The sequence below is a fragment of the Monodon monoceros genome, unplaced genomic scaffold (genome assembly GCF_005190385.1).
Source record: "Monodon monoceros isolate NGI ecotype Baffin Bay Population unplaced genomic scaffold, NGI_Narwhal_1 Super_Scaffold_5, whole genome shotgun sequence".
Lineage (NCBI taxonomy): Eukaryota > Metazoa > Chordata > Mammalia > Artiodactyla > Monodontidae > Monodon > Monodon monoceros.
This window is the reverse complement of record NW_021703782.1, coordinates 45,549,931-45,573,839: the sequence shown is the minus strand read 5'-3', so window position 1 is coordinate 45,573,839 and position 23,909 is coordinate 45,549,931. Positions and strand designations below refer to the sequence as shown.

At 38.1% G+C, this 23,909-nt stretch overlaps 2 protein-coding genes and 1 non-coding gene across 4 annotated transcripts in view; 1 reads left to right on the top strand and 2 right to left on the bottom strand.

The window, feature by feature from the left end:
* Nucleotides 1–430: 430 nt before the first annotated feature.
* RRAGA (Ras related GTP binding A) lies at nt 431–2,274 on the top strand. The gene has a single exon (XM_029203933.1). It carries the CDS (start codon nt 901–903, stop codon nt 1,840–1,842), a length of 942 nt encoding a protein of 313 aa, XP_029059766.1. The 5' UTR covers nt 431–900; the 3' UTR covers nt 1,843–2,274.
* A 1,342-nt stretch (nt 2,275–3,616) lies between these two features.
* HAUS6 (HAUS augmin like complex subunit 6) overlaps nt 3,617–23,909 on the bottom strand; it is a 43,919-nt gene continuing 23,626 nt past the window's right edge. For both annotated transcript variants that reach the window (XM_029203063.1, XM_029203064.1), the window contains exons 12-17: nt 19,738–19,819; nt 14,847–14,913; nt 14,380–14,556; nt 12,457–12,592; nt 9,535–10,581; nt 3,617–7,522 (exon numbers count right to left, since the gene is read on the bottom strand). In XM_029203063.1, coding sequence (XP_029058896.1) covers nt 7,428–7,522; nt 9,535–10,581; nt 12,457–12,592; nt 14,380–14,556; nt 14,847–14,913; nt 19,738–19,819 — 1,604 coding nt within the window. In that variant the 3' untranslated portion in view covers nt 3,617–7,427. The remainder of the gene's footprint in view (nt 7,523–9,534; nt 10,582–12,456; nt 12,593–14,379; nt 14,557–14,846; nt 14,914–19,737; nt 19,820–23,909) is intronic.
* Nucleotides 14,996–15,129, bottom strand: LOC114884862. Its single transcript, XR_003790927.1, has one exon.

Here is a 23,909-nt window from a genome sequence, read left to right as displayed (position 1 = left end):
TGTGAGTAGTAAGTAATGTTCTATATTAGAGTTTCCTCAAGCTTTGGAATTCTGATTATAAATCCCAAAGTCTGAGACTACCGAGAAAGCAGGTGTAAGAAAGGAACTTGCTTCCAAGTGGAAAAAGCACTAACTGGGAGTTAGGATATCTCCCGGGAGGGATTCACCACCATTCAGCTGTGTAGCAATGGGCAATCACTTACTTCTGAACATCTGTACAGTTTTTATCTCCCCTGTCCTTGTACTGAGTAAACCAGGGAATCTGAGGAGCCCTAACTGGGCGGAGAAGTTAAGCCTTCTTCGGCTTTTCCCTGTCTGCTGCTCAGGCCTAAAACCACGCAACAGCACACCGCGCTCTTAAAGCGCGTAGTGGTGTGCTCGGGATTTTTCGGCCACGAGATGGCAGCATTCTCCCAACTGCCCACACACGTACAATTTGCAACCGTAGGCCCCGTTTAAATAGGAGAACAGAACACCGGAGTCCTGGGTTCACCTTCCATTTTCTCTTTCGGGTGGGCCCTGCTGCGTTTCGTTAAAACAGCGGTTTATCAAAGCTCGTTGTGCAGCGAAGGCCGAGACCGCGGGTTCTCGCGAGATCGCGGGTTCTCGCGAGATCGCCGCCGGAAGTGGGTGGCAGCGGAGACGCAGAGACTCTCCTCTCCGGAAGGCGAGCGTTTCTCCGTAGCGGCTGCAGCGGTTTACCCCACGGCGCTCTGCCCCGAGAAAGAGCTCACCGGACGCCGCCTTCCCAGCCCCGAGCTCGCACCTTCGGCTTCTCCGGCTGCACAGCTGCACGGCCCGGCCGTCGGAGCCCCCGCAAGCCCCGGCCCCTCCCTCCCTCCGACCTCGCTGCAGTTAGGCCGCGCCCTGAGGCCCAGTTCGCAGCAGCTCCGGCGGGTGATGCCAAATACAGCCATGAAGAAAAAGGTGCTGTTGATGGGGAAGAGCGGGTCGGGGAAGACCAGCATGCGGTCCATTATCTTTGCCAATTACATCGCTCGTGACACCCGGCGCCTGGGTGCCACCATTGATGTGGAGCACTCCCACGTCCGATTTCTGGGCAACCTGGTGCTGAATCTGTGGGACTGTGGCGGTCAGGACACCTTCATGGAAAATTACTTCACCAGCCAGCGAGACAACATCTTCCGTAATGTCGAGGTTCTGATTTACGTGTTCGACGTGGAGAGCCGCGAACTGGAAAAGGACATGCATTATTACCAGTCGTGTCTGGAAGCCATCCTCCAGAACTCTCCTGATGCCAAAATCTTCTGCCTGGTGCACAAAATGGATCTGGTTCAGGAGGATCAGCGTGACCTGATTTTTAAAGAGCGAGAGGAAGACCTGAGGCGTTTGTCTCGCCCGCTGGAGTGTGCCTGTTTTCGAACATCCATCTGGGATGAAACGCTCTACAAAGCCTGGTCCAGTATTGTCTATCAGCTGATTCCCAATGTTCAGCAGCTGGAGATGAACCTCAGGAATTTTGCCCAGATTATTGAGGCCGATGAAGTTCTGCTGTTTGAGAGGGCGACGTTCTTGGTCATTTCCCATTACCAGTGCAAAGAGCAGCGTGACGTCCACCGATTCGAGAAGATCAGCAACATTATTAAGCAGTTCAAGCTGAGCTGCAGTAAATTGGCCGCTTCTTTCCAGAGCATGGAGGTTAGGAATTCTAACTTCGCTGCGTTCATCGACATCTTCACATCAAACACGTACGTGATGGTGGTTATGTCAGATCCGTCGATCCCTTCTGCAGCTACTCTGATCAACATTCGCAATGCCAGGAAACACTTTGAGAAGCTGGAGAGAGTGGATGGTCCCAAGCACAGCCTTCTTATGCGTTGAATATTGCCAAAATGCGCTCTCTGAAAATGCTGAATTGCCTTCCCCCTTTTTCTTTTAATATTCATAATGTCGTGTGCGTAAAAGTGGGCTTTGAAATGTGTGCTGCTTACTTCTTCCATCCCTTTCTTCCCTTCTCCCCAGTCTTCAAGCCTTGGACGCTATTTACTCAGCTATCCAGTAGAGCTTCAAGATGGCCTTTCTGAAAAGTTGGTATGGTGTTAACACTAAAGTAGGTGGTGGTGTATGTGTGTATGTGTGTTCTGGTTACCTGGTTATAATAGATATACACATCAAAGCCTTTACAATATCTTCCTGTATTCCTTACAAGGTTGCAAAGGTGGAATGTTATTTTATCAGCAAGGTATTAAAATGCATTTATAAATTCTTTTTGGCTTCAACCATGAATAAACATTTGCTGTTAGCAATTTAAAATATGGTCTTATTTGAAATAATTTGAAGGTGGTTAATATTAAAGGTATAGATTCTGATTGCCCACAAGTATTGCTTAACTGGTAAGTTTGATTTTGTGATCTTGGCTCCCATCACCTTAACGATGTTTCATGGCAACTGTAGCAGTGTGGTTAAGAGAACGGTCTCTGGAGCTAGACCACCTGAGCTGAGTTAGTATTCTAGTCCCTTCACTTACTAGCTCTGTGAACTGGGCAAGGTACTTAATTTTACTGTGCTTGTTTCCTCATTTGTAAAATATGGATAAGGATAGCACTACTTTATTGGATTAAATTACAGCAACATGGAAAACATTTAGAATGGTACCTGGCACATACTCAGTAATGTGTCAGCTGTCAATACCACCCACTGAGCCATTCTTCCTTCCCACTCCCAAATTACTGGATGTGAAGCCTAGCTAAGTATTTAAGCCCTTACTAAATCCCAGGTATTCTTAAATACTTGATGTGCATTTTCTTACTTAATCCTCACAACCTGTGAGGTAGATTACTTTTATCTGTTAATAGATGAGAAAACTGGTATGACCTTATTAAGGTTATACAGCTGAACCTAGGCAGTGTAATTGCAGATCCTCTCCTAACCTCTCCTAACTCTTCATCATAAAAATCCTAGCTTTTTAGCTGTACATTATTCCTTCATATAAGTTCCCCAATTTTATAGATTGAGTAAACTGAAGCCAGGAAGTTAAATGACTTCTCTCAAAGAATAGTGTTTTGCTTTGGGCAAGATCACTTTCCCATCTGTATTTGTCTGGAAATTGGATAGTTTTGAATCGGATTCTTAGATTACATACTTTTGGGGAAGAATTCTAAGGTTCCTATTTTGAATTGGCAGTGTGGTATAGTGAAATCAAAAAACAGACCTAAAGTGCCCTGTTTCAGCCGCCTCATAGATTGTTTTAAATGAAATCTAAGTATCTTAGAGCCAAAACACCTCTGATCAACTCCTCACCTCATTTTACAAATGAGGCATTATCTCTATTTACAGACATTAAATATAAGTGATAGGGAGTTTATAAATAATAAATAATTTTATAAATATATATAATATTATAAAATTATTATAAATTTATAATATTTTAATTTTATAAATTTTATAAATTTATAATATAAAATTATAAAAAATAAAATTATTATAAAATATTATAAAATTATAAGTTTATAAATATAAATAATAAATAAAGGGATGTTTATAAATAACATTTATAAAGTTATTTAACATTTATTAAATCCTTTATAGCAGCACCTGTGGATGACAAGATCCCTACCCATGAAGAGCAAGAAGCTGTTCAGATATGTTATTAAACTAGTCTAAGTAGGGCCTTTGGCAATAAGCTAGTATAGACTCCAAATGAACTCTGAGGGTATATATGTACTTTTAAAAATCATTTTAAAATACATTTAATAAATCTAGAGCTAGGTGGTATAATACTGAACATTTATTCAAGACTAGTATGTAAAACATTTACAGATAGTCCCATGGAGGACTCACAAGTATTTTAAATTCAGGATGTGGATTTAACATTCACAGTGCATAACGCAAAAGGTATATCAACTATGTATCTGCAACTTAACGTGAAAGGGAGCTTTACTTTAGCAAATACTTTCTTTACATTAAGGAAAATGTCCTTAAACCTATCTTCTTTAATTTTAGTATACTCAGAGTAGGGGAAAAACAGGATTTCCTTTTATACAGGTCTCAAGAATTTAAATAAAATTGACTCCATAGATCATGGTTAAGAAACACATGGTAAAGAATGGTTTCAAAGTACTTGTATTTTTGTTTCAATTAAATTCCCCCAAATTGATTTTAACAACCAATAGTCTTTATTCCACTTGATAACATTTTTCATGTTAAGCAACATTATATGCTTGTCTTTAAACATTTAAAACAATTAGAACATAGGGGCATTATCTAAAGTTTCAAACTGATAGAGAAGTCAGTTTACACACCATCTTATGAATAGTGAATAAAACAAGGTATATTCTGCTGTGAATGTAATGAGAAAAAGTACTCTTACAGCAATAAAGTAGCCCTCCGTCTTTACCATTACTTTAATTCCATCACACAGAGGCAAAGAAAACAATTCCAGTACTTCAGTATCTGCTAAGGATGATCTATGGCCCTTGGAGTATATGTATGTGTGGACACACCCCACACACATATCTACGTAAGTATATGTCTGTATGTATTTAATCAATACAACTGGAGAAATCACATACAACCATGAAAAAATACAATAAAAGCAATAAATGAAAAATACTAAGTGAATAAAAGTTAACGTAAGCCATAGGAGATTTCAGAGAAGGGACAGTCCCAGGGATAAGACATTAAGACTTCAAGGTGAAAGTGAGATTTGTTCTGAACCCTAAAGGACAAACTATAACTGAAAGGCTGGGAGGTGAAGGTATTCCAGCTTCAGAACTGTGCCTTAAGATTTTTAAAGACACATGCCCACCAAAGCATTTCAGTTAAAAAAAAAAAAGGGAGGGGCGGAGATCATAGTGGAAGAGGGAAAAGAGGAATCTATGGGGACCTTATATGCCTTTAAATTTGAACTCAATTCTGGAATTAACAATGAACCATTAATGGAATTTTAAACAAAGAAGTGATATGGTCAAAGCAGTCCCTTAAGGTCAAAAGGCAGGTAATGCAGGCAGTATTGGATAAGGAAGAGGAGTCATAATCAAAATGGTTTAGGAGAAAGTGACAGATTTAATATACTTTTGTTTATACTACTGGCATACAAAGGACAGGGAAGAATGCCAAAAAATCTCAGCCTATCACAGGTGTGACTCAACAACGATGTGGTTTTTGTAAATCTATTAATATCCAAAGATATTTTGGTCTTGTGATTCCCATTAATTCAGGGCCCACACTTACTGGTGAACTTCAGCTTCCTTATCAGAGAGCTCAGATCTCTAAAGCAGAATGTAATAGTGTACCTAGCTTCTTTAAGATACCCAAGGGCTAAATGTGAATCTCTTTCCCCTAGCAGTGGCTCTCAAGCTATTTATTGAGCCTAAGAATTACCAGGGCAGCTATTTAAAATGCAGATTTCTAATCCTCACTTTAGACCTACAGAATATATGTTTTTTTAAGATGTATCCCAGGTAATTCCTCAAGTCCATCTTAGACAAGTCATTTAAGCTCCCTAGCTTTGGTATCATTACCTGTAAAATAGGTACAATATCACTATCTTACAGAAGTATAAGAATTAAATGATATATTAAGTATCCAGGAATAGCTCTGGCCCTTTGTAGATGCTAATACCTTCTCCTTAGCATGTTAATTTTGGATTTACCAATATTAGGTTTCTTAAGACTAGAGGACAGTTTCCCAGTAGACTTAGGGAGTCCCTATTTGTTCTGTTAACTAATAATATGGCACCTTAGAAGCTTTTCTCTTCCTCTTTTCCACTGCAAAGAAGGCAGTTATTTGTGCTTTTCTTCTGTCTTTTCTCACAAAAAAAGACTGGCCTTCAAACGTGGATCAAACAAGCAACACAGAAAGTAAGCCAAAATGAGTGAAGAAAGATGAAGTATTAAGCCCATCCACTTCCAGAACTCTTCAACTTTTCTCCTCTTCTTGCCAGTTTCTTGGCAAACTGGACAAGGCTGTGATGGTTAAGAGTTGAGGCTAGACACAGGGGTGCTGTAGGTGCTACCACCCTTCCAGTGTGTGCTTAACCTCCTGGTTCGCAGAGGGCAATGGCATGTATTCATCACTTGGATGCTAAAGACAAGCCGTTTTCTTGGCTAGGGGGTCTAACTACATGAGGCAGGACACTGTACAAGAGGCCTCACATCTGACTCCCATTTAGAGTCCGGAAGGCCCACTCCTGCAGCCATATCCTAAATCCTGGCCTTTTAGTTACTTCTAGGAGGTCTTGTTGGTATATTAAGGAAGGAAAATAAGGTCAAATCCTAGCTTCACCACTGACTTAGCTGTGTAACACTGAACAAGTTATTTAACTGCAAATTCAATTTCCTCAAGTTAATCTGAAGCTATTCTGTCTGTAGGCAATGGGGAACTGATGGTTTTTGAGGAGGAAAGTAACAATCAAAATTAGCTCCCTTAACCTGCTGTATAGCACAGGGAGCTCAGCTTGGTGCTCTGTGATGGCCTAGTTGGGTGGGATGGGGGGTGAGGGGGAGGGAGGTCCAAGAGGGAGGGGATGTGTGTATGAGTATAGCTGATTCACTTCACTGTGCAGCAGAAACTAACACAACATTGTAAAGTAATTATACTCCAATAAAAAATTCTAAAAAATTAAAAAATTGAAAAAAAAATTAGCTCCCTTCCCCAAAAAGTGCCCCTCCAAAAAAAACCAAACAGACTAATTTTTTAATTTACATTTTTTCTGTTAAAATAAAAAACTAGAGTTAAATTCTCCAAGTCTAAATTAGACTAAATATAAAACTGCTATACAACCCACTGAATGGATTTATAGTTAGTGTCCCTCAAATGTATCTAGTCATCTTCTGCCCTTTTCCTTTTTTCTAAATTCATTCTGCTCCAGTCTTCACTATCATCACATGCACTTTATTCCATCAAACATCATTTTTCAGGATCAACCTACCTGAATAATCATTAAGCCTCTTTACAGCTTTCCCAAACTTAAACTTTGTCATTTTGATTATACACCCCAAAGCATTACTTTCCTCACTTTTTTTGTTTAGTACCAGAATGTTATAAAAAGAAACAATAAAAGTTGTATATTTCCCTAAAAAGAAAGATCAGTATATCCAATGGCTATTAAGTTAACCACTTAATAAAACACATTAAAAACTACTCATCCTTATCTTAATTAACTGAAATTAGAACATAATGAATTAGTAAACCTAATACTATGCCATTTCATGCCCACAAGATTATGCAAGAAACCAAAATGGCTTCTCATAACTTGTTTGCTTTCCAAATACTTCACATTTCAACCCCATATCCATACAGAGAGAGAAAATCCAAACATACTCTCCTTACTTAAAATCAGTAGAGAAGGCTAAAAAGCATTATTTAGGACTTTTTTAGACCCTGAAAAAGTTACACTTCCAATGTGTATTTAAATTACAAATGTTTTTATCCTGTGACACTGCTTCAACTTAAGTTCATCATAGTTAAGTTGACTGGGCTACTACTTCATCTTTCAAGTCGGATGGAGATTCTTTGGCATCAAGGCTCTTATTCAAGATTTCTTCTTCTGCAAAATTGACTTCAAAAAGAGAAAAAAGGATAAGCAAACATTATAAAGAAAAAATAGGACAAATTCCAAGTAGTAGCAAATTTCAGTAAAAAGTTCACATGCAAATATGTAACTGCAATAAAATTACCATTATTCTGGGACTTCCCTGGTGGCACAGTGGTTAAGAATCTGCCTGCCAATGCAGGGGACATGGGTTCGTGCCCTGGTCCGGGAACATCCCACATGCCACAGAGCAACTAAGCCCGTATGCCACAACTACTGAGCCTGCGCTCTAGAGCCCGCGAGCCACAACTACTGAAGCCCGCACGCATAGAGCCCGTGCTCCGCAACGAGAAGCCACCACAATGAGAAGCCCGTGCACCGCAACAAAAAGTAGCCCCCACTCGCCGCAACTAGAGAAAGCCCGCGCGCAACAACAAAGACCCAACTCAGCCAAAAATAATTAAAAAAAAGTAAGATGGGAGTAGGATGGGCCCTTAATCTACAGGACTGATGTCCTTATAAGAAGGTACACAGAACACAAGGGGAGAATGCCATGTGAAGATGGAGGCAGAAATGTGTTATGCTGCCACAAGCCAAAGAACACCTGGGGGTTATCAGAAGCTAGAAGAATCAAGAAGGATCATCCTCTAGTGCAAAGGTACCCAACCCCCGGGCCGTGGACCACTACCTGTCCGCAGCCTATTAGGAATCAGGCCGCACAGCAGGTGAGTGACAGGCGAGCGAGCAAAGCTTCATCTGTCGCTCCCCATCCCTCGCATTACCACCTGAACCTCCCCACCCCCCACCATGGAAAAATTGCCTTCCACGAAACTGGTCCCCGGTGCCAAAAAGGTTGGGGACCGCTGCTCTAGTGGCTTCAGAGGGAACACAGCCATGCCAACACCTTGATTCTGAATCCTAGCCTCCAGAACTTGTTTTCTCCAGAGACAAAAAATTTCTGTTGTCTTAAGCCACCCAGTTTGTGGTACATCGTTACGGCAGCCCTAGGCAAGTAATACAATGACCTACCACCTTGTTTTGTCACTGCACCCCCATCAAATTATTTCAAACGAAACCAGAGATACTATATTATTTATTTTTTAATTCAAATTTATTTATTTTTTGGCTGTGTTGGGTCTTTGTTGCTGCGCACAGGCTTTTTCTAGTTGTGTCGAGCAGGGGCTACTCTTATCGCTGTGTGTGGGCTTCTCACTGCCGTGGCTTCTCTTGTTGCAGAGCACGGGCTCTAGGTGCATGGGCTTCAGTAGTTGTGGCACATGGGCTCAGTAGCTGTGGCTCGTGGGCTCTAGAGCACAGGCTCTGTAGTTGTGGTGCATGGGCTTAGTTACTCTGCGGCATGTGGAATATTCCTGGACCAGGGAACGAACCTGTGTCCCCTGCATTGGCAGGCAGATTCTCAACCACTGCGCTACCAGGGAAGTCCCACTATATTATAATGATATTTAACATAGCGTTTCTCAACTTTAGAACCACCTTCCATTAGCCAAAAAGATTTTGACAAGGTTTACTTTCAGTAGTTTCTATTACAAAAGCAATAGGTTTCAGGTTTTTGGTTTTGTTTTCCACCCCTGTCCCATACCAATTGTAAGCTATATAAAAATCACTAGAAGGGCTTCCCTATTGGTGCAGTGGTTGAGAGTCCGCCTGCCGATGCAGGGGACACGGGTTTGTGCCCCGGTCCGGGAAGATCCCACATGCCGCAGAGCGGCTGGGCTCGTGAGCCATGGCCGCTGAGCCTGCGCGCCCGGAGCCTGTGCTCCGCAACGGGAGAGGCCACAACAGTGAGAGGCCCACGTACCGCTAAAAAAAAAAAAAAAAAAAAAAAAAAAATCACTAGACATTCTGAAAGTACCCATAAAAATGATGGGTTTACTCTTCTCATCCTAGCTGAAGGAATAAGGAGCATATTTTGTCATATTAACAATAAAGATCATGTAACATTCACTGCATGCTATTTTTAGGAGAAGGTGAGAGAAAACTTCAGCAGGTTAATATCACATTATCTAGTTAAATCTTACCTGTTAAATTAGGTAGACGTTCTCCAAGACTACATGGTATTGTGGTCCTCAATCTTTGTTCCACTGGAGAAAACTTAATTAGCGGTGAAAGAGACCGTTTTCTTTCACCAAGGGACATGCGTGAAGATGGTTTTGTACAGTCAATGTGCATATCATGAATGCCCCAAAAGTTAAGCATATCATCAGTTTGCATGTATTGGGAAGTAAGGCTCAATTCTGGTTTGTGTCTTTCAAGTGTTTCAGGATTAGAGAGGCAAATTTCTTCCCTTTGCTTGGGCACAGATTTCTTCAGAGCCTCATATCCACTCCAAGTAGCCTGTAAATTAAAGTCTGATTCTGGAGTATTCTGTCTTCCTCCCACAGCACCTTCTGGGAAAATGCCACTGTGCATAGGACTATTTGGTTCCAGTTTAAAATTGGCCTCTGTACTACTGGAGCTATTAAGACTTAAGTGACCGACTTCTTCTGGAAGAGTTTCATGTAATATGCCAAAATCACTATCTTTAAAACTGGAACTAATTCCACTTGATATCTGAAAAGAGTTCCATAACATACTTTTATGCATGGAAAGATCTTTGTAAGAAGTTTTCGAGTGGTCTGATATTTTAATATACTCTTCTTCACTGCTACCTATCACATCTCTCCTATTGCCTACAGCAGGGGAGAATGTCTCTATTTGGCTAGTTTCTAAAAACTTGTTCTGTAAAGCTGTACATTCCAAACCTTGCTTACAAATTATGTCCTTATTTAACAAATCTGACACGTTCTGTGTTATTGGTTCACCTATGCAACTGGTTACCACAGGTTTCTGAAGCACACACTTGAGGCAATCTGAAACAACTTTCTCTTCAGGCAAATGAGAATGGCTAGAATCGGACACAGTGGTTGCTGAGAAAAAACTGTCCACGTTAAGCTCTTTTTGATTATGCACCCCAGGTAAGGATTCTGGCAATACTTCTCTATGTTCAGTATCCATTTGAATTGGTTCTGCACTTCTGTTATCTTCTATTTTAACAGCTTTTCTCCATGAGCTCCTAATTTCACTTACTGATTAAATGAAGGGGGAAATAACACAAGTTATTAATAAATTCCCGAATAGAACATGCAATTAAACATTTCATTTCTAGTGCTTAAGATAAAACTGCTGACTCAGTACATGTTCATAAATATGCCAGTTGGATGACAAGGCTCCACAATACACCAAAGCCCAACAACATCAAAGAATTCCATCTCCAACTGACCACACACAAAAAATGAAAGGTGTTCCTGAAATGTGCATATACTTTCACACAGCACATACAAATCACATGTATTAAAGAGATATTTTTTTAACCATAATTCAAAGAGTCATGTACCACAATGTTCATTGCAGCTCTGTTTACAATAGCCAGGACATGGAAGCAACCTAAGTGTCCATCGACAGATGAATGCATAAAGAAGATGTGGCACATATATACAATGGAATATTACTCAGCCATAAAAAGAAATGAAATTGAGTTATCTGTAGTGAGGTGGATGGACCTAGAGTCTGTCATACACAGTGAAGTAAGTCAGAAAGAGAAAATCAAATACCGTATGCTAACACACATATATGGAATCTTAAAAAAAATAAAACGTTCTGAAGAACCTAGGGGCAGGACAGGAATAAAGATGCAGACGTAGAGAATGGACTTGAGAACACAGGGAGGGGGAAGAGTAAGCTGGGACGAAATGAGAGAGTGGCATGGACTTATATATACTATCAAATGTAAAACAGATAGCTAGTGGGAAGCAGCCGCATAGCACAGGGAGATCAGCTCGGTGCTTTGTGACCACCTAGAGGGGTGGGATAGGGAGGGTGGGAGGGAGACACAAGAGGGAGGAGATATGGGGATATATGTATATGTATAGCTGATTCACTTTGTTATATAGCAGAAACTAACACACCATTGTAAAGCAATTATACTCCAATAAAGATGTTATTTATAAATAAATAAACAAATAAATGGAAGAAAAGATATTTTCTTGCCCATCTAGGCCAGGGTTTGGCATGCATATATATATATATTTATTTATATACTTATATATATACAGCATACACACACACACACACACACACACACACACACTTTTTCTATAAAGGGCCAGATAGTAATACTTCAGGTTTTGCAGGCCATCTTATCTGTGGTAACTACTCAGCCACTGTAATGTGAAAGTAGCCATAAACGATATGCTGACAAATGAACAAGGTTGTGTTCAATGCAACTTTATGTACAAAAACACATAGGGTGGGCCAGATTTGGTTTGCAAGATGTAGTTTGCCAACCACCAATCTATACAGTGGCTAGGTTCAACCTGAACTGAATCCATTTAACTTTGGATATGTCATTTCTAGTAGCAAAATGGAAATTATATTTAATCACTCACCCAGCATGATGTGCCTACATGAGGACAAGAATATCCTAACTTTGCCCACACAATACAGGTTGTAAGAAGAAAGTACTGGGGAGTCTGATTAGCTTGGGAGAGGTAGGTAAGATCTCTGTACAGAGTTTTTGGCTGATGCTGCTGGTTGTTGACTGGAAGAATACAGCCTCCATACTCTATAAATGTTGATCACAGATCAGATGTGGAGGCAGAGGATATTTCTGAAGTGATCAACTAAAATATTTTCCACGAAAAAGCCAAGTAAAACAACAAAAACAAAATTGTACAGTTCCAGGGCAAAATAATACTGCTGAAGGACTGCCATATAAGTGACAGTGCCCACAGTTGATATTTCAATAAAAGTCCCCCACATGAAAACAAATAGAGCCAATGCCACTAAATTGATAGATACAAAAAAAGTTTTAAAGTGAGTTTCCAAAAGATTTGTCAGACCATGGTTCTAATAGTAGTAATGTCTAAGAAAGAAAATAGTGACAAAAAACATTATTAACTTACTCAAGTTTTCTGGAGTTCGGGGAATTTGACTCCTTGTTAAGAATGGGTTGGAAGCTAGAGAGTCAATTAGTTCCTCTAATATTACTTCTTTTCCTTTAGAAGGCTGTGGTGAATCAGATAAAACTGCCCTTGCAACCTAAAACAGAAAAGAAAAAGTAAAGCAAAAATTACCAAGCCCACTGGTAGAATGCAACAAAGGCCCTGATAAGAACAATAAGCACAAAAATAAACTCAACAATGTAGCTCCCAGACACTCCATATAGACTCTCCAGGCACAATCCTATTAAGGTGAAATCAAACCCCAAACCCGTTTCCCCCCTTATCTTAAATGGATATCCTGTTACACAGGAGAGAAAAGATAAGAAATCTTTACACTTGGAAAGATTTAGATATAGTTCTGACTGCAGTGATCTGAATTACTATCTGCCACACTTTTGAGCTTCACAATTCCATATCTGCTAAAATGACTGGTTCTAAAGCATGCAGGTTCTTCTTAATTATAATCCACCGCACAGTAACACCTCTACCAATAAACAGAGTACATTCTGACAACAAACTTCTTTGCCAGAAACCTCATCATCAGACATAAGTTAGTGAAAACATAGGGATACATTTCTAAAATAGAGAAAAGAAAGTGTACAATATGAAAATAGCACTCTGTATTAACATTTTAATAAAACCAGAAAGCAAAAAACAAGCAAATTAAAATCTCTGCACCCTGAAATCCTGAAAAAAGAAACTGCCTACAACCATAATCAAACTGACTCCTCCTCCATGAAAATAGAGGGCTTCTTAGAATTCTAACGCTAAATATTCCTTGTCATAAACACTATTAAAGAGAATTGATTTCACTTTACTTTCAGAGTTTTATGAGATTTTAGGGCTCTCCTCTTCCATCCTATCTCATTCCACTGCTACTGTAAATTCTTTTAACCAGAAAATGTGCCTTTCCTCCCATATCAGGAAAGAAAAAAAGAATGACTAATCATCTTTTCTTTAGTATAGAGTCAATCAACTAATACAGAGAAACAACAGAACTTTAGAGATTTAAAAATATTTAGAGACCATGAAACTGGTCCAACTTCCTCAAGTTGCAAACAAGAAAAATGACTGACAGCCAGCTCTCTTATTTGGACAATATTTATTAACTTTTTTCACGATCAAGATAAAGGAGGGAACTCCAATACCTGAATCAATATGCACTAAACCAAACTTTTCTTTCAGTCTCTCAGGAATGTAAAACAGCTGATTTATTTTCTGGCTGTTTATCCAAATTCAAACAATGGGAAATATGTAATAAAAATAACATTAAAGAATGGCCTGACCATTTCATTTGTATAAACCGAGTTCTGTAATACTCAGCAATAGTCGTATTATGTGGTCATTTGCCAGTGAAAAGTAGAAAATTATTAAGGAACAGAGCTGGTTAAGAAAACCAAGATCATAAACAATCATGTATTTATTCACTTTTGAAATATTTAAAAAGCAGAAGGACAAAACCTTCACTTGGTGATAATATATTGTATAGTCTTTGTTCTAAAATTCAAAAAAAGAGGAAGCTCAGCTAAGCAACAGATAACATTCGCAGAGTATTTTAATAAGTATAATCATTGGGTGTATTTATCCAACAATTTATGTAATGGTTAATTCCAAAAATATTATACATGTATTATTTTTATACTTTTGGATAGTTATAGAATGGGACATGGGTTCTAAACCACAGATATAATCTTAACTAAATAAGTTTATTTTATATCTGTTTCTACTTTTGGGGAGGACCAATTCTGCTTTAACCATGATTTTTATTGTCTGTGACCTCCTTCCCAAATTACACCTAATCAATAATTAACTGTACTTCACTTATAACCCCAACACCATTTAGAAAATGACATTTCAGTATACTTATTACAATCTCTTTCTAACCTCTTCTACCAGATGATCTTGCTCTTTTTGGAATGGATCACTTTTTTTAGCTGGCAGAGACCCTCCAAATGCACTACTCTTTGCAATATTTGATGATGAAGAGTCTTCCGCTTCAAATTCTGGTGTTTTCTTAGAAACTGTTTCATTTTTCTCTCTAGGAGTCGTTAACTTCGTGTCCTGAATAAGATAGACATGTAATGTTAAAACGTTAATAATTGTACCTGATCTTCATTAATGTTAATCTATAAGGTTAACATTATTGTAAAATTAAATGTTCACTGGCAGTTTAAAAATTCCAGTATTCCCATTTAGAAGTAATAACTAATGTGTAAATAGGAATGGTAGATAATGTGCACATACTAGGAAATGTGAAAATAGAAATTTAATTGGGATATCAACAAAAGTAAAGAATATTTTATCATATGTGAGTATGGTCAGAATTAATTTTAAATTGTTTTAAAATGTACCTTTTCAAGTAGTGTAACACTGTTTCTATCTGATGGTGAAATGGGCTGCAACAGGAAAGAAGCAGGGCTAAAAGGAAAAAAAATTAATAAATCCAAGTTATGAGTAAGAAAGAATTCCATTCACTTGATGTATCTGAATATTCTAAGGAAACTGTCTGCCCCGTATCTGTCCGTTACGATTTCACTCAATTCGTCCCGGTCATCAAAAGGCAGTTTATTATTCTAGGGAAGTATAGTGACAATTAGAGCAGTACTTCAGCCCAATTTGTGTATCAGCCTCCCAAACTAATGAACATTTTCCTTACCCAGTATGTATTTTAAGTCAACAGCATTTTTTACAAGGGTTGGATGACTTGATGAACACTCAAAAACTTGAGTACAAGGTAAAAACAAATTCAATTAGGGACTTCCCTGGTGGTGCAGTGGTTAAGAATCCATCTGCCAATGCAGGGGACACGGGTTTGATCCCTGGCTCAGGAAGATCCCACATGCCGCAGAGCAACCAAGCCCGTGTGCCACAACTACTGAGCCCGAGTGCCACAACTACTGAAGCCCCTGCACCTAGATCCCATGCTCTGCAGCAAGAGAAGCTGCCGCAATAAGCCCGCGCACCGCAACAAAGAGTAGCCCCCGCTCGCCGCAACTAGAGAAAGCCCATGCGCAGCAACGAAGACCCAATGCAGCCAAAAATAAACAAATAAAAATAAATAAATTAAAGAAAAAAATTCAATTAACTAGAATCACATTATTACAATGTCCTCAGGCTTCAGACCACAGAAGCACTGTAGCAGAGACTAAGATTCTTTTGATATTTCAGGTCCAAAATCAATTTCTCTTATGCTGAATTTTCTATAGCAAATACATTACACTTACAGTAAAGTCATGAGGTTATTCAATTTGAATTTGCAGCATTCCACACATAGTGTTCCTTAATCTCTTAGATTCTCTTGCCCCTTTTGGTAAACGTGAAAACCTTATGCATCTTTTCACTATAATTACAAAGTAAGTTATTAAATTTTTTAAGCCTTCAATGTAATGATAACTTTATTTATCTTCATCTTGAAAGTGCCTTCAAATTCAATCATGGATTGGGTCTGCTCACTGACCAAAAGCTTTTCTACTCTAGGTAAAATGGAGGCAGGATTACCACAGAAACCACCTTCAACATCAAGCATGCCAGTGTTTTTCTTTCCGTTCACAGACAGAAAAGTACAAAATTAACAACTTTGCAAATATTTTATATAATAGCAAATATGCCTTTCAAACTTTTTCAAATATGCCCTTCTTGAAATCTACCTTCCAAACGTAATTCAAAATCACTGAAATCGCTCAAGTTTCAACTTCGCCTCGACAGGATATAATCTAGATATCTAAGGCAAAAGATTAGTGATTACTATCTAGTGTGATTTTATCCACATTCTTCCCCAAAATTGATGTTAAAATGATCAGAAAGCCCTCTGAAGCAGGGCCAGCAAGCTATGGACCAATGCCCTTAAGATGCCACCAAAAGACTGATGAGCTCCTTGAGGATGATGACTATGTCTTACCAAAGGCTATTCCCAAGTCCTAACACAGTGCCTGGCGCTTGGTAGTGCCACACGATGGATCAATGAATAAATGTCACTTGAAGATGAGGTTCCATAGATGCCACCAAATTTTTCTATCTGAATCATTCTTGCAGAGTCTCATAATAGAGAAAAATGGAACCACGTTCTATACCTCCTCTGTCTCGTTTCTGAATTGGCAACATGCTATTAGCCTTGTTAATATCTCAATTCAAGTCAACTTCAAAGCAGCCCTGGCTCAGTCCTTACTCTCTACCCACTTGCCAGGCCAAAAGTGAGGCCCATGAAATCCACATAAAAAGGGTATTGATCCCACTGTGGAAATTAACCCTAAAAGCACTACCAAAAGAAAAAAGACATGCTTTTTATAGCAGCAAAAATTTTGAGGAAAACCTAAAGTCTAAAAATAAATGAAATGTTAAAAAGCTATTTTAAGTGGTAATATAATGTTAAGTAAATATACACACACACTTAAAAAAAACTGCGTTTATGCTATGTTAATGTTGAGAAAATTTTGTATTTTAGAATACAAGACTTTGGAATTGGAAATAAAGTCTAAAAAAGAACTTGGGAAAGAATCTGACAAGTGATTTATTGGAAATTGGAAATTTTAGCTAATTATTTTTTATTTTCATTTGTTGTTGTTATAATATGTCTACAATTAACAGAGAAATAATAAAAAGAGAAAGGAAATAACAAAATGAGATTAGAATTCAATTTCTAAGACTAAGGATGTTTGTTTGGAATGCATGCAAGATCATACTGCCCTATCTCTGAAATGTAGTAAAGGAGAAACCGTAGAGGTTAAAGGTCTAGAAGAACTGCATCACCACCACTAGAAATATCATGGAACCCTCCTTTCCAGAAACCACTGCAAAGAAAGGTAGTACCCACATTGTACAGCAAAGGCATCAACAGTCACTGAATTCTGATTGTAAGTATGGTGCAGCCTCCATGAGCTCACTCTGATCAAAACCAAGCCAGGAGATCTATGGAGAAGACTACTTATATTTTAGTACTTGTGAATGAAAACCACACGTGAAAGGGCAAACAACACACTTACTCTAAAAACTACATTCATCTCATGCTTTTTAACTGCATAATTATATTAACCATATCCACATATGAATTTCCCAATTAACTACACTGATACTGATGTAAGATGATGCCACTACAAATAAAATATTTAATATAATAGCCGAACTACATGCCAAAAACAGGGTATTTCTTTAAGTGCAGTCTATCCACGTTACACATGAAACATTTTATTACAAAATACCTTTTACAGTAAAGAATTCTGAGCAACATGTTTACTTCCATATCCCAGTAACTCAACTCTTTACCTCTCTTCTGTTCTCCTATTAGGCAGTAATAATCTTTCATTTCCCATTAAGCGTTTATCCCTCATCACCAAAAGCCTTCCTCTACCTCCTTTCAATACCCCAACCTATAAGTAAAATAAAGAGTGAAAAGACAGTTAAAAGATCCAAGAGCTTAGAAAAGGATAAATGTGGAAGTCAAAATTATTTAATACAGGGGCTTCCCTGGTGGTGCAGTGGTTGAGAGTCCACCTGCCGACGCAGGGGACACGGGTTCGTGCCCCAGTCCGGGAAGATCCCACATGCCGCGGAGCAGCTGGGCCCATGAGCCATGGCCGCTGAGCCTGCGCGTCCGGAGCCTGTGCTCCGCAACAGGAGAGGCCACAGCAGTGAGAGGCCGCGTACCGCAAAAACAAACAAACAAACAAAAAATTATTTAATTCAACTTTTTCCTATATTAAGAGAATTCTATTTGAATTAAATTCTTAGGGGCTGAGCATCTGGCTCCTGTAGAATTCTGATAGTACATCTTAGTACAAAATTCTACTTCAAGAAAGAATCTTGAGGTTGAATGGAGTTCATAAATAAAATCAGACTTGTGAATTAATCTACTAACTCCATCAATCTTTAGTCCAACAAGAGACCTTAAATCAAAATATTTAATCTGTTCTCTCAAGGAAAGACAGACCAAAAACATAACTGAGATCGGGAAGCACCAACTATTTCCCTCTAAGAGGCATGCTTTAAGAACAATTGTGATAAGGGGGTAAAATTAGCAAGCCCAATAACTTTATAATTTCTTCACTTTACAAGGTCTTCACTGCAGATTTCATTCTATTTCTTTAGGTACTCAGAAAATCAACATCACACCCAGATCTAAGAACAAAAATAAAATTCTCCCACAAGTAGTCCTGACCTCCTATGAACCAGAAAATTTGCAGAGGAAACTGCCAATAGCATAATTTCACATGTAAGCTTTGACAATAGTTATGGTATTTCAACTTAATAACTTATTAAGAGTATACAGAATGAAGGGGGCCTCAAGTCATTTAAAATTTAAAATTTTCTTTTAGAATTATCCTAAATATTTTGTTTCCATATCTGTGCCTCATTAAATTGGGGAAGTTGAACTGAAAATCGACTATTTAAATCAAAGGTTAATCAGAAAAAGCAAAATAATAAAGGAATCTATTTAGCATATCTGTGTTTGACTGCTACTTAATAATGTTTAGTTTCAATAAAGGACAAACACATTCACATTTAGTTTAGAGATTTCTGCTTTTATAATCTGGCATCAGTTTATTTAAGGGATAAATAGGATAATAGAGGAAAAAAGACAATAAATAAAGTAAGAATACTCCTAGTTACAACAAACTAGCTAGGTTCAGTTTTTTCATATGCTAAATCTTGGGATTAGATTGAATCAGAAGTCTTCCCAAAGAAATTTTTTTTAAGTACAGAACTCTTTTTATCAAATGGCATATAAAGCCTCAATATATAGTACAGATAAAACAGAAGGCTGCTTAGGTTGAAGTGGGAAACACTGGAACAGTCACAGGTTAAATCTGATTCATCCACAGCACCAGAGGGCGCTGCAGAACACAGACTGAAAACTACCAACTAGACTACCAACTAGATCATCTCAGAAGTCCCTAAACTCTCGGATTTAGTCAACAGCCACAAGTGATTTCAAAGACGTTCAAAGACACAAAAAGGCAAAAATTCCCAAACTTGCATTAGATAATTTTCACATATGTCTTTTTCTTCAAAAATTACATAATCCCCATGAGTCCCAACATTTAGATAAGAATAGAGGAAAAAAATGCCCTTGGATCAGAAATGTTGAATCTTTCCTGAAAACGTGGATCTGCAGTAGAAAAACACTGTCTGGTTAAGAGAAGAAAGTTATGAGCTATCTCACAGTGGAGAAGCTTCAAAGCTGGCTGAAGATGGGACTAAAATTAATTAAGAGAAAAAAAATCAATATGAAAATCAAATTTCTTTTACCTGTTGGCTAGATCACATTTAGTTTCCAGTATATCACTTGCCCTTCTGCAATCATTTTCCTGGGTATGTTGCTTACGTGTATCTAAAGGAATAGAAAAATTAATTACTCTTTAATTATGTTTGTACATTCTAATATTCAGAGATCTCTTGAAGTTCTACAACAACTTCTAAACAGAAGAAAACAGAAAAATAAAATAAATGTTAAAGGACAATTATTCAATTATTAAGTATAAAGTAGTATGCATGACAGTGATGGAGAATATGTACAATAGGCTTTTCTAGAAAGATAGCTCACACAAAGTTTCCCAAAAAGGGACAATCCATAATTCTCAAGTATTATATAGCCATGCTTCATGTTTAAGTACACAGATAATGCAATTACCACATAAACCAGCCAAAAAGTTATACTACTTAGCATATTTTAGCCCAGCATCTATGACATCAGTCAACCTATGTATTTATTCTTCAACATATCATTTAATAACTATGTCATTACTGCACTAACAATAGGAAAAAGAAATTTAAAATGGAGGCCTGTCTTCAAGGAATCAGTACAGAATTATGGTATATTGCTACAGTATTATGACACAAGTATGCACAGAATGCAAGGAGGCAGAAAGGCACCCGGCCCAGAGTGGGGAACATGAAGAAGCCATGAAAGTACTAAGAGAATAAGTTGCATGTTTCGTGTGCCACAGCATAAGGCATATCTAGTAGAAGCATGATAGGCAATGAAATTGATGACAAAAGCCATGGCTATATTTCAAAGGATTTGATATTCCAGGAGCTCCTCTTCTTTCAACACGTTAGCTTCTGAAACACTATTTATACATGTGTCCAAAGTGTTACTGTATAAGAAGCCAATGTGTATACTATGTAAAGTTTTCCTTTTAATTCATCGTAATGCCACCTCATAACATTTTCAATACCCTATGCTTTTGAACCTACTAATTATGATGGAGTTACTGTTATTTATAAAACATTCCAAAAGTAAGCACAAATACCACTATACCACAAGCTTAGTAGACAACCATTAACTAAAATGATGATGATATATTCAACATCTTGTTATAACCTATGATGTTAAAGAATTGAAAAAGAATATATATGTGTATGTGTGTGTATACATATATATATATATATATATATATATGTTCCATTTCAGGTCACTGAATCACTTTGCTGTACACCTGAAACATTGTAAATCAACTATACTTTAATTTTTAAATGTTTTAAATTTAAAGATTTTTTAGAAATAAAAATGATTATGCGTAACTTTAAACACCATCTGGTAGTGGTAGGCAGAGTTCATGCACATTTGTTCTGGTATGAAAGAAAGTCTGTAAGGTAAAAGCTGCTAAGTGAAAAAGCATCTAGAGCCTTTTTCTCTTTTCCAAAGGTGATAGGTGATAAAAAGCCACTGGTGGGTATTACACCAAGAGATGAAAAGGATCATATTTACATTACAGGAAGATCACTGATAGCCATTTGGAATACAGAACAGATAGACTATTGGAGGCAGAGTAGCTAGTTAGAACACAATCACATGCAAGAAATGATGAAAACTAAACTTAAGATGCAAAGATAGCAAAGGAGGGCACAGTCATAATAGTGCATTTAGGGGGTTAAAACAAACTAAACTCACCACTACAAAGCAAACGAAACTAAAGCAGACACTGACTCCTACTGTAAAGACACTACAACTACTAAATAAAATGTAAGAAAAAAGGAAAGCCCAGAAGAATAAAAATCATCACATGACAGAACCAAAGACGGAAAGCACAACAAGCAGGGTAAACTTAAACTGAGAAACAAGGGCTCAATGAGGCAGGCTCCAGGGGCTGAACACAGGAGATTTAAATGCCTACATGGTAACAAGAAACATCATCTCAGGCCTCTCAGGCTGGGATCTGAGAGACCACCATAAGACAAGACACTGCAAAGACTGCTCTGCCTCTGAAAAGGGATTATAAAAATTCTGCCAACTGGACAGGGAAAGCCTGCTGTCTACCTGGACGCCTTGGTGAAAAAAAAGTATAGAAGGAAGGAAGGAAAGATATCTAAAACCTAGCCTACTCAAAAGGAGGTGTGAAATCCATAATTATACTGGCTACTTGTTTTAGGAATCCCAAACCAAAGACATTAACTGGTCTAGTTCAAAAGAAATCCCTGGGACTCTTGGCCACTCTGTAGAGACCCTTCTGCAATCCTGGGCCCACATGACTCCTCCAGAGGTGGGGGACCCACTGAAGTTGAGATTTCATTCAAATATTTTAATATTAATATTTCAATAGAACATCAGCAGGCAGAGCATACAGGAGAAGTACCTGAAATGAAGAGATACTGGGAAAATTGATAAAGATAAAAATCAGTATATTTAAAATGATCAACAAAAAAGAAACAACAGGGGCCATAATGAAAGAAGATGACACCATGAAAAAGAATGGGTAGTTTTGAAAAAAGAAGCAAATAAAAAATACATTCATGAAAACTAAATACTAAATGGACAGGTCAAAAAGGAGATTAAACATAAATAAAGAGATAATTAAGTGAACCATAGCGAGATACAAAGAAAATACCCAGAATACAGGTCCAGAGTTACAAAGAGGTTATAAATATGAATGAGAAGCTATGAGATATGGGGGACAGAATCAGAAGTCCCAATAATATGAGGGATAAAAGAAAAGGACCAAAAGAATAAGAGAGGGGGGTAATATTACAAGAGATATTAGTGAATAAGTTTCCAGAACTGAAGAAAGATACGAGCCTTCACACTGAATAAGCACACACAAGTTCCAAACAGGCTAAATAAAAACAAATCTACATTTAGACACAGCTCAATGAACCTGCATAATACAAAAATAAATAAGTCTTAAAAGCAACCAGAGATCAAAAATTACCGACAAATGAACGACAATTAGAGAGACAGCAAATGTTTCAAAAACAAAAGGCAGAAAGCAATGAGATCATATTATTAAAGTCCCAAGGAAAAATAAGTGTTGATCTTGAAGCCAAACTATCATTCATAAGTAAAAACAAAGATATTTTCAAAGGAAGACTAAGAGATCTTACTATTCAGGGTCTGTCACTAAAAGAAGTGAAAGATATACTTCAAGATATACCTCTCAAAAGGAAGGAACAGAACAAAAGTAATATTGACCAAAAAAATCAGTAAATATATTGGTAAATCACACACAATGATTGTTAAAAAGAATTTCTATCAATGTCATTCTTTTTTTAAGGGGTAGGACATTATCCTAGAATAAAAGTAAGAGGACAAAACAACCATATACAGTGAGTGAACCCTCCCTGGATCCTGGTTCAAAAACAAACATTTACAAAGAACATGTTGGGGGATAAGAGAAGTTTTATTTATAAACTTAAGAACAGCAGAACAGTATACGTATGGTTTGATCCAAAGTAAAATTATTTTTATAAACATACATCAGAATAAACTTAAGATTTAGGATAGTGGTTACCTCTGCAAATGCAGAATGAACAGTCAAGGCCAAGGGGTTAATATCCAAAATATACAAACAGCTCATACATATGAATATCACAAAAACAAACCCAATCAATGCATGCCGCAACTAAAAGTTCACATGCCACAACTAAGAAGCCCACAAACCATAACTAAGGAGCCCACCAGCCACAACTAAGGAGCCCACCAGCCACAACTAAGGAGCACACGTGCCATAACTAAGGAGTCTGCCTGCTGCGACTAAGACCCGGTACAACCAAATAAATAAAATATTTTTTTTAAAAAGGGCCAGGGCTTCCCTGGTGGCACAGTGGTTGAGAGTCCGCCTGCCAATGCAGGGCACACGGGTTCGTGCCCCTGTCCGGGAAGATCCCACATGCCGTGGAGCGGCTAGGCCTGTGGGCCATGGCTGCTGAGCCTGCGCGTCCGGAGCCTGTGCTCCACAATGGGAGAGGCCACAGCGGTGAGAGGCCCATGTACCACAAAAACAAAAACAAAAACAAAAAAAGGGCAGAAGATCTAAATAGACATTTCTCCAAAGAAGACATACAGATAGCCAACAGGCACATGAAAAGATGCTCAACATCACTAATTATTAGAGAAATGCAAATCAAAACCACAATGAGGTATCAACCTCACACTTGTTAGAACGGCCCTCATCAAAAAGTCTACAAATAATAAATGCTGGAGA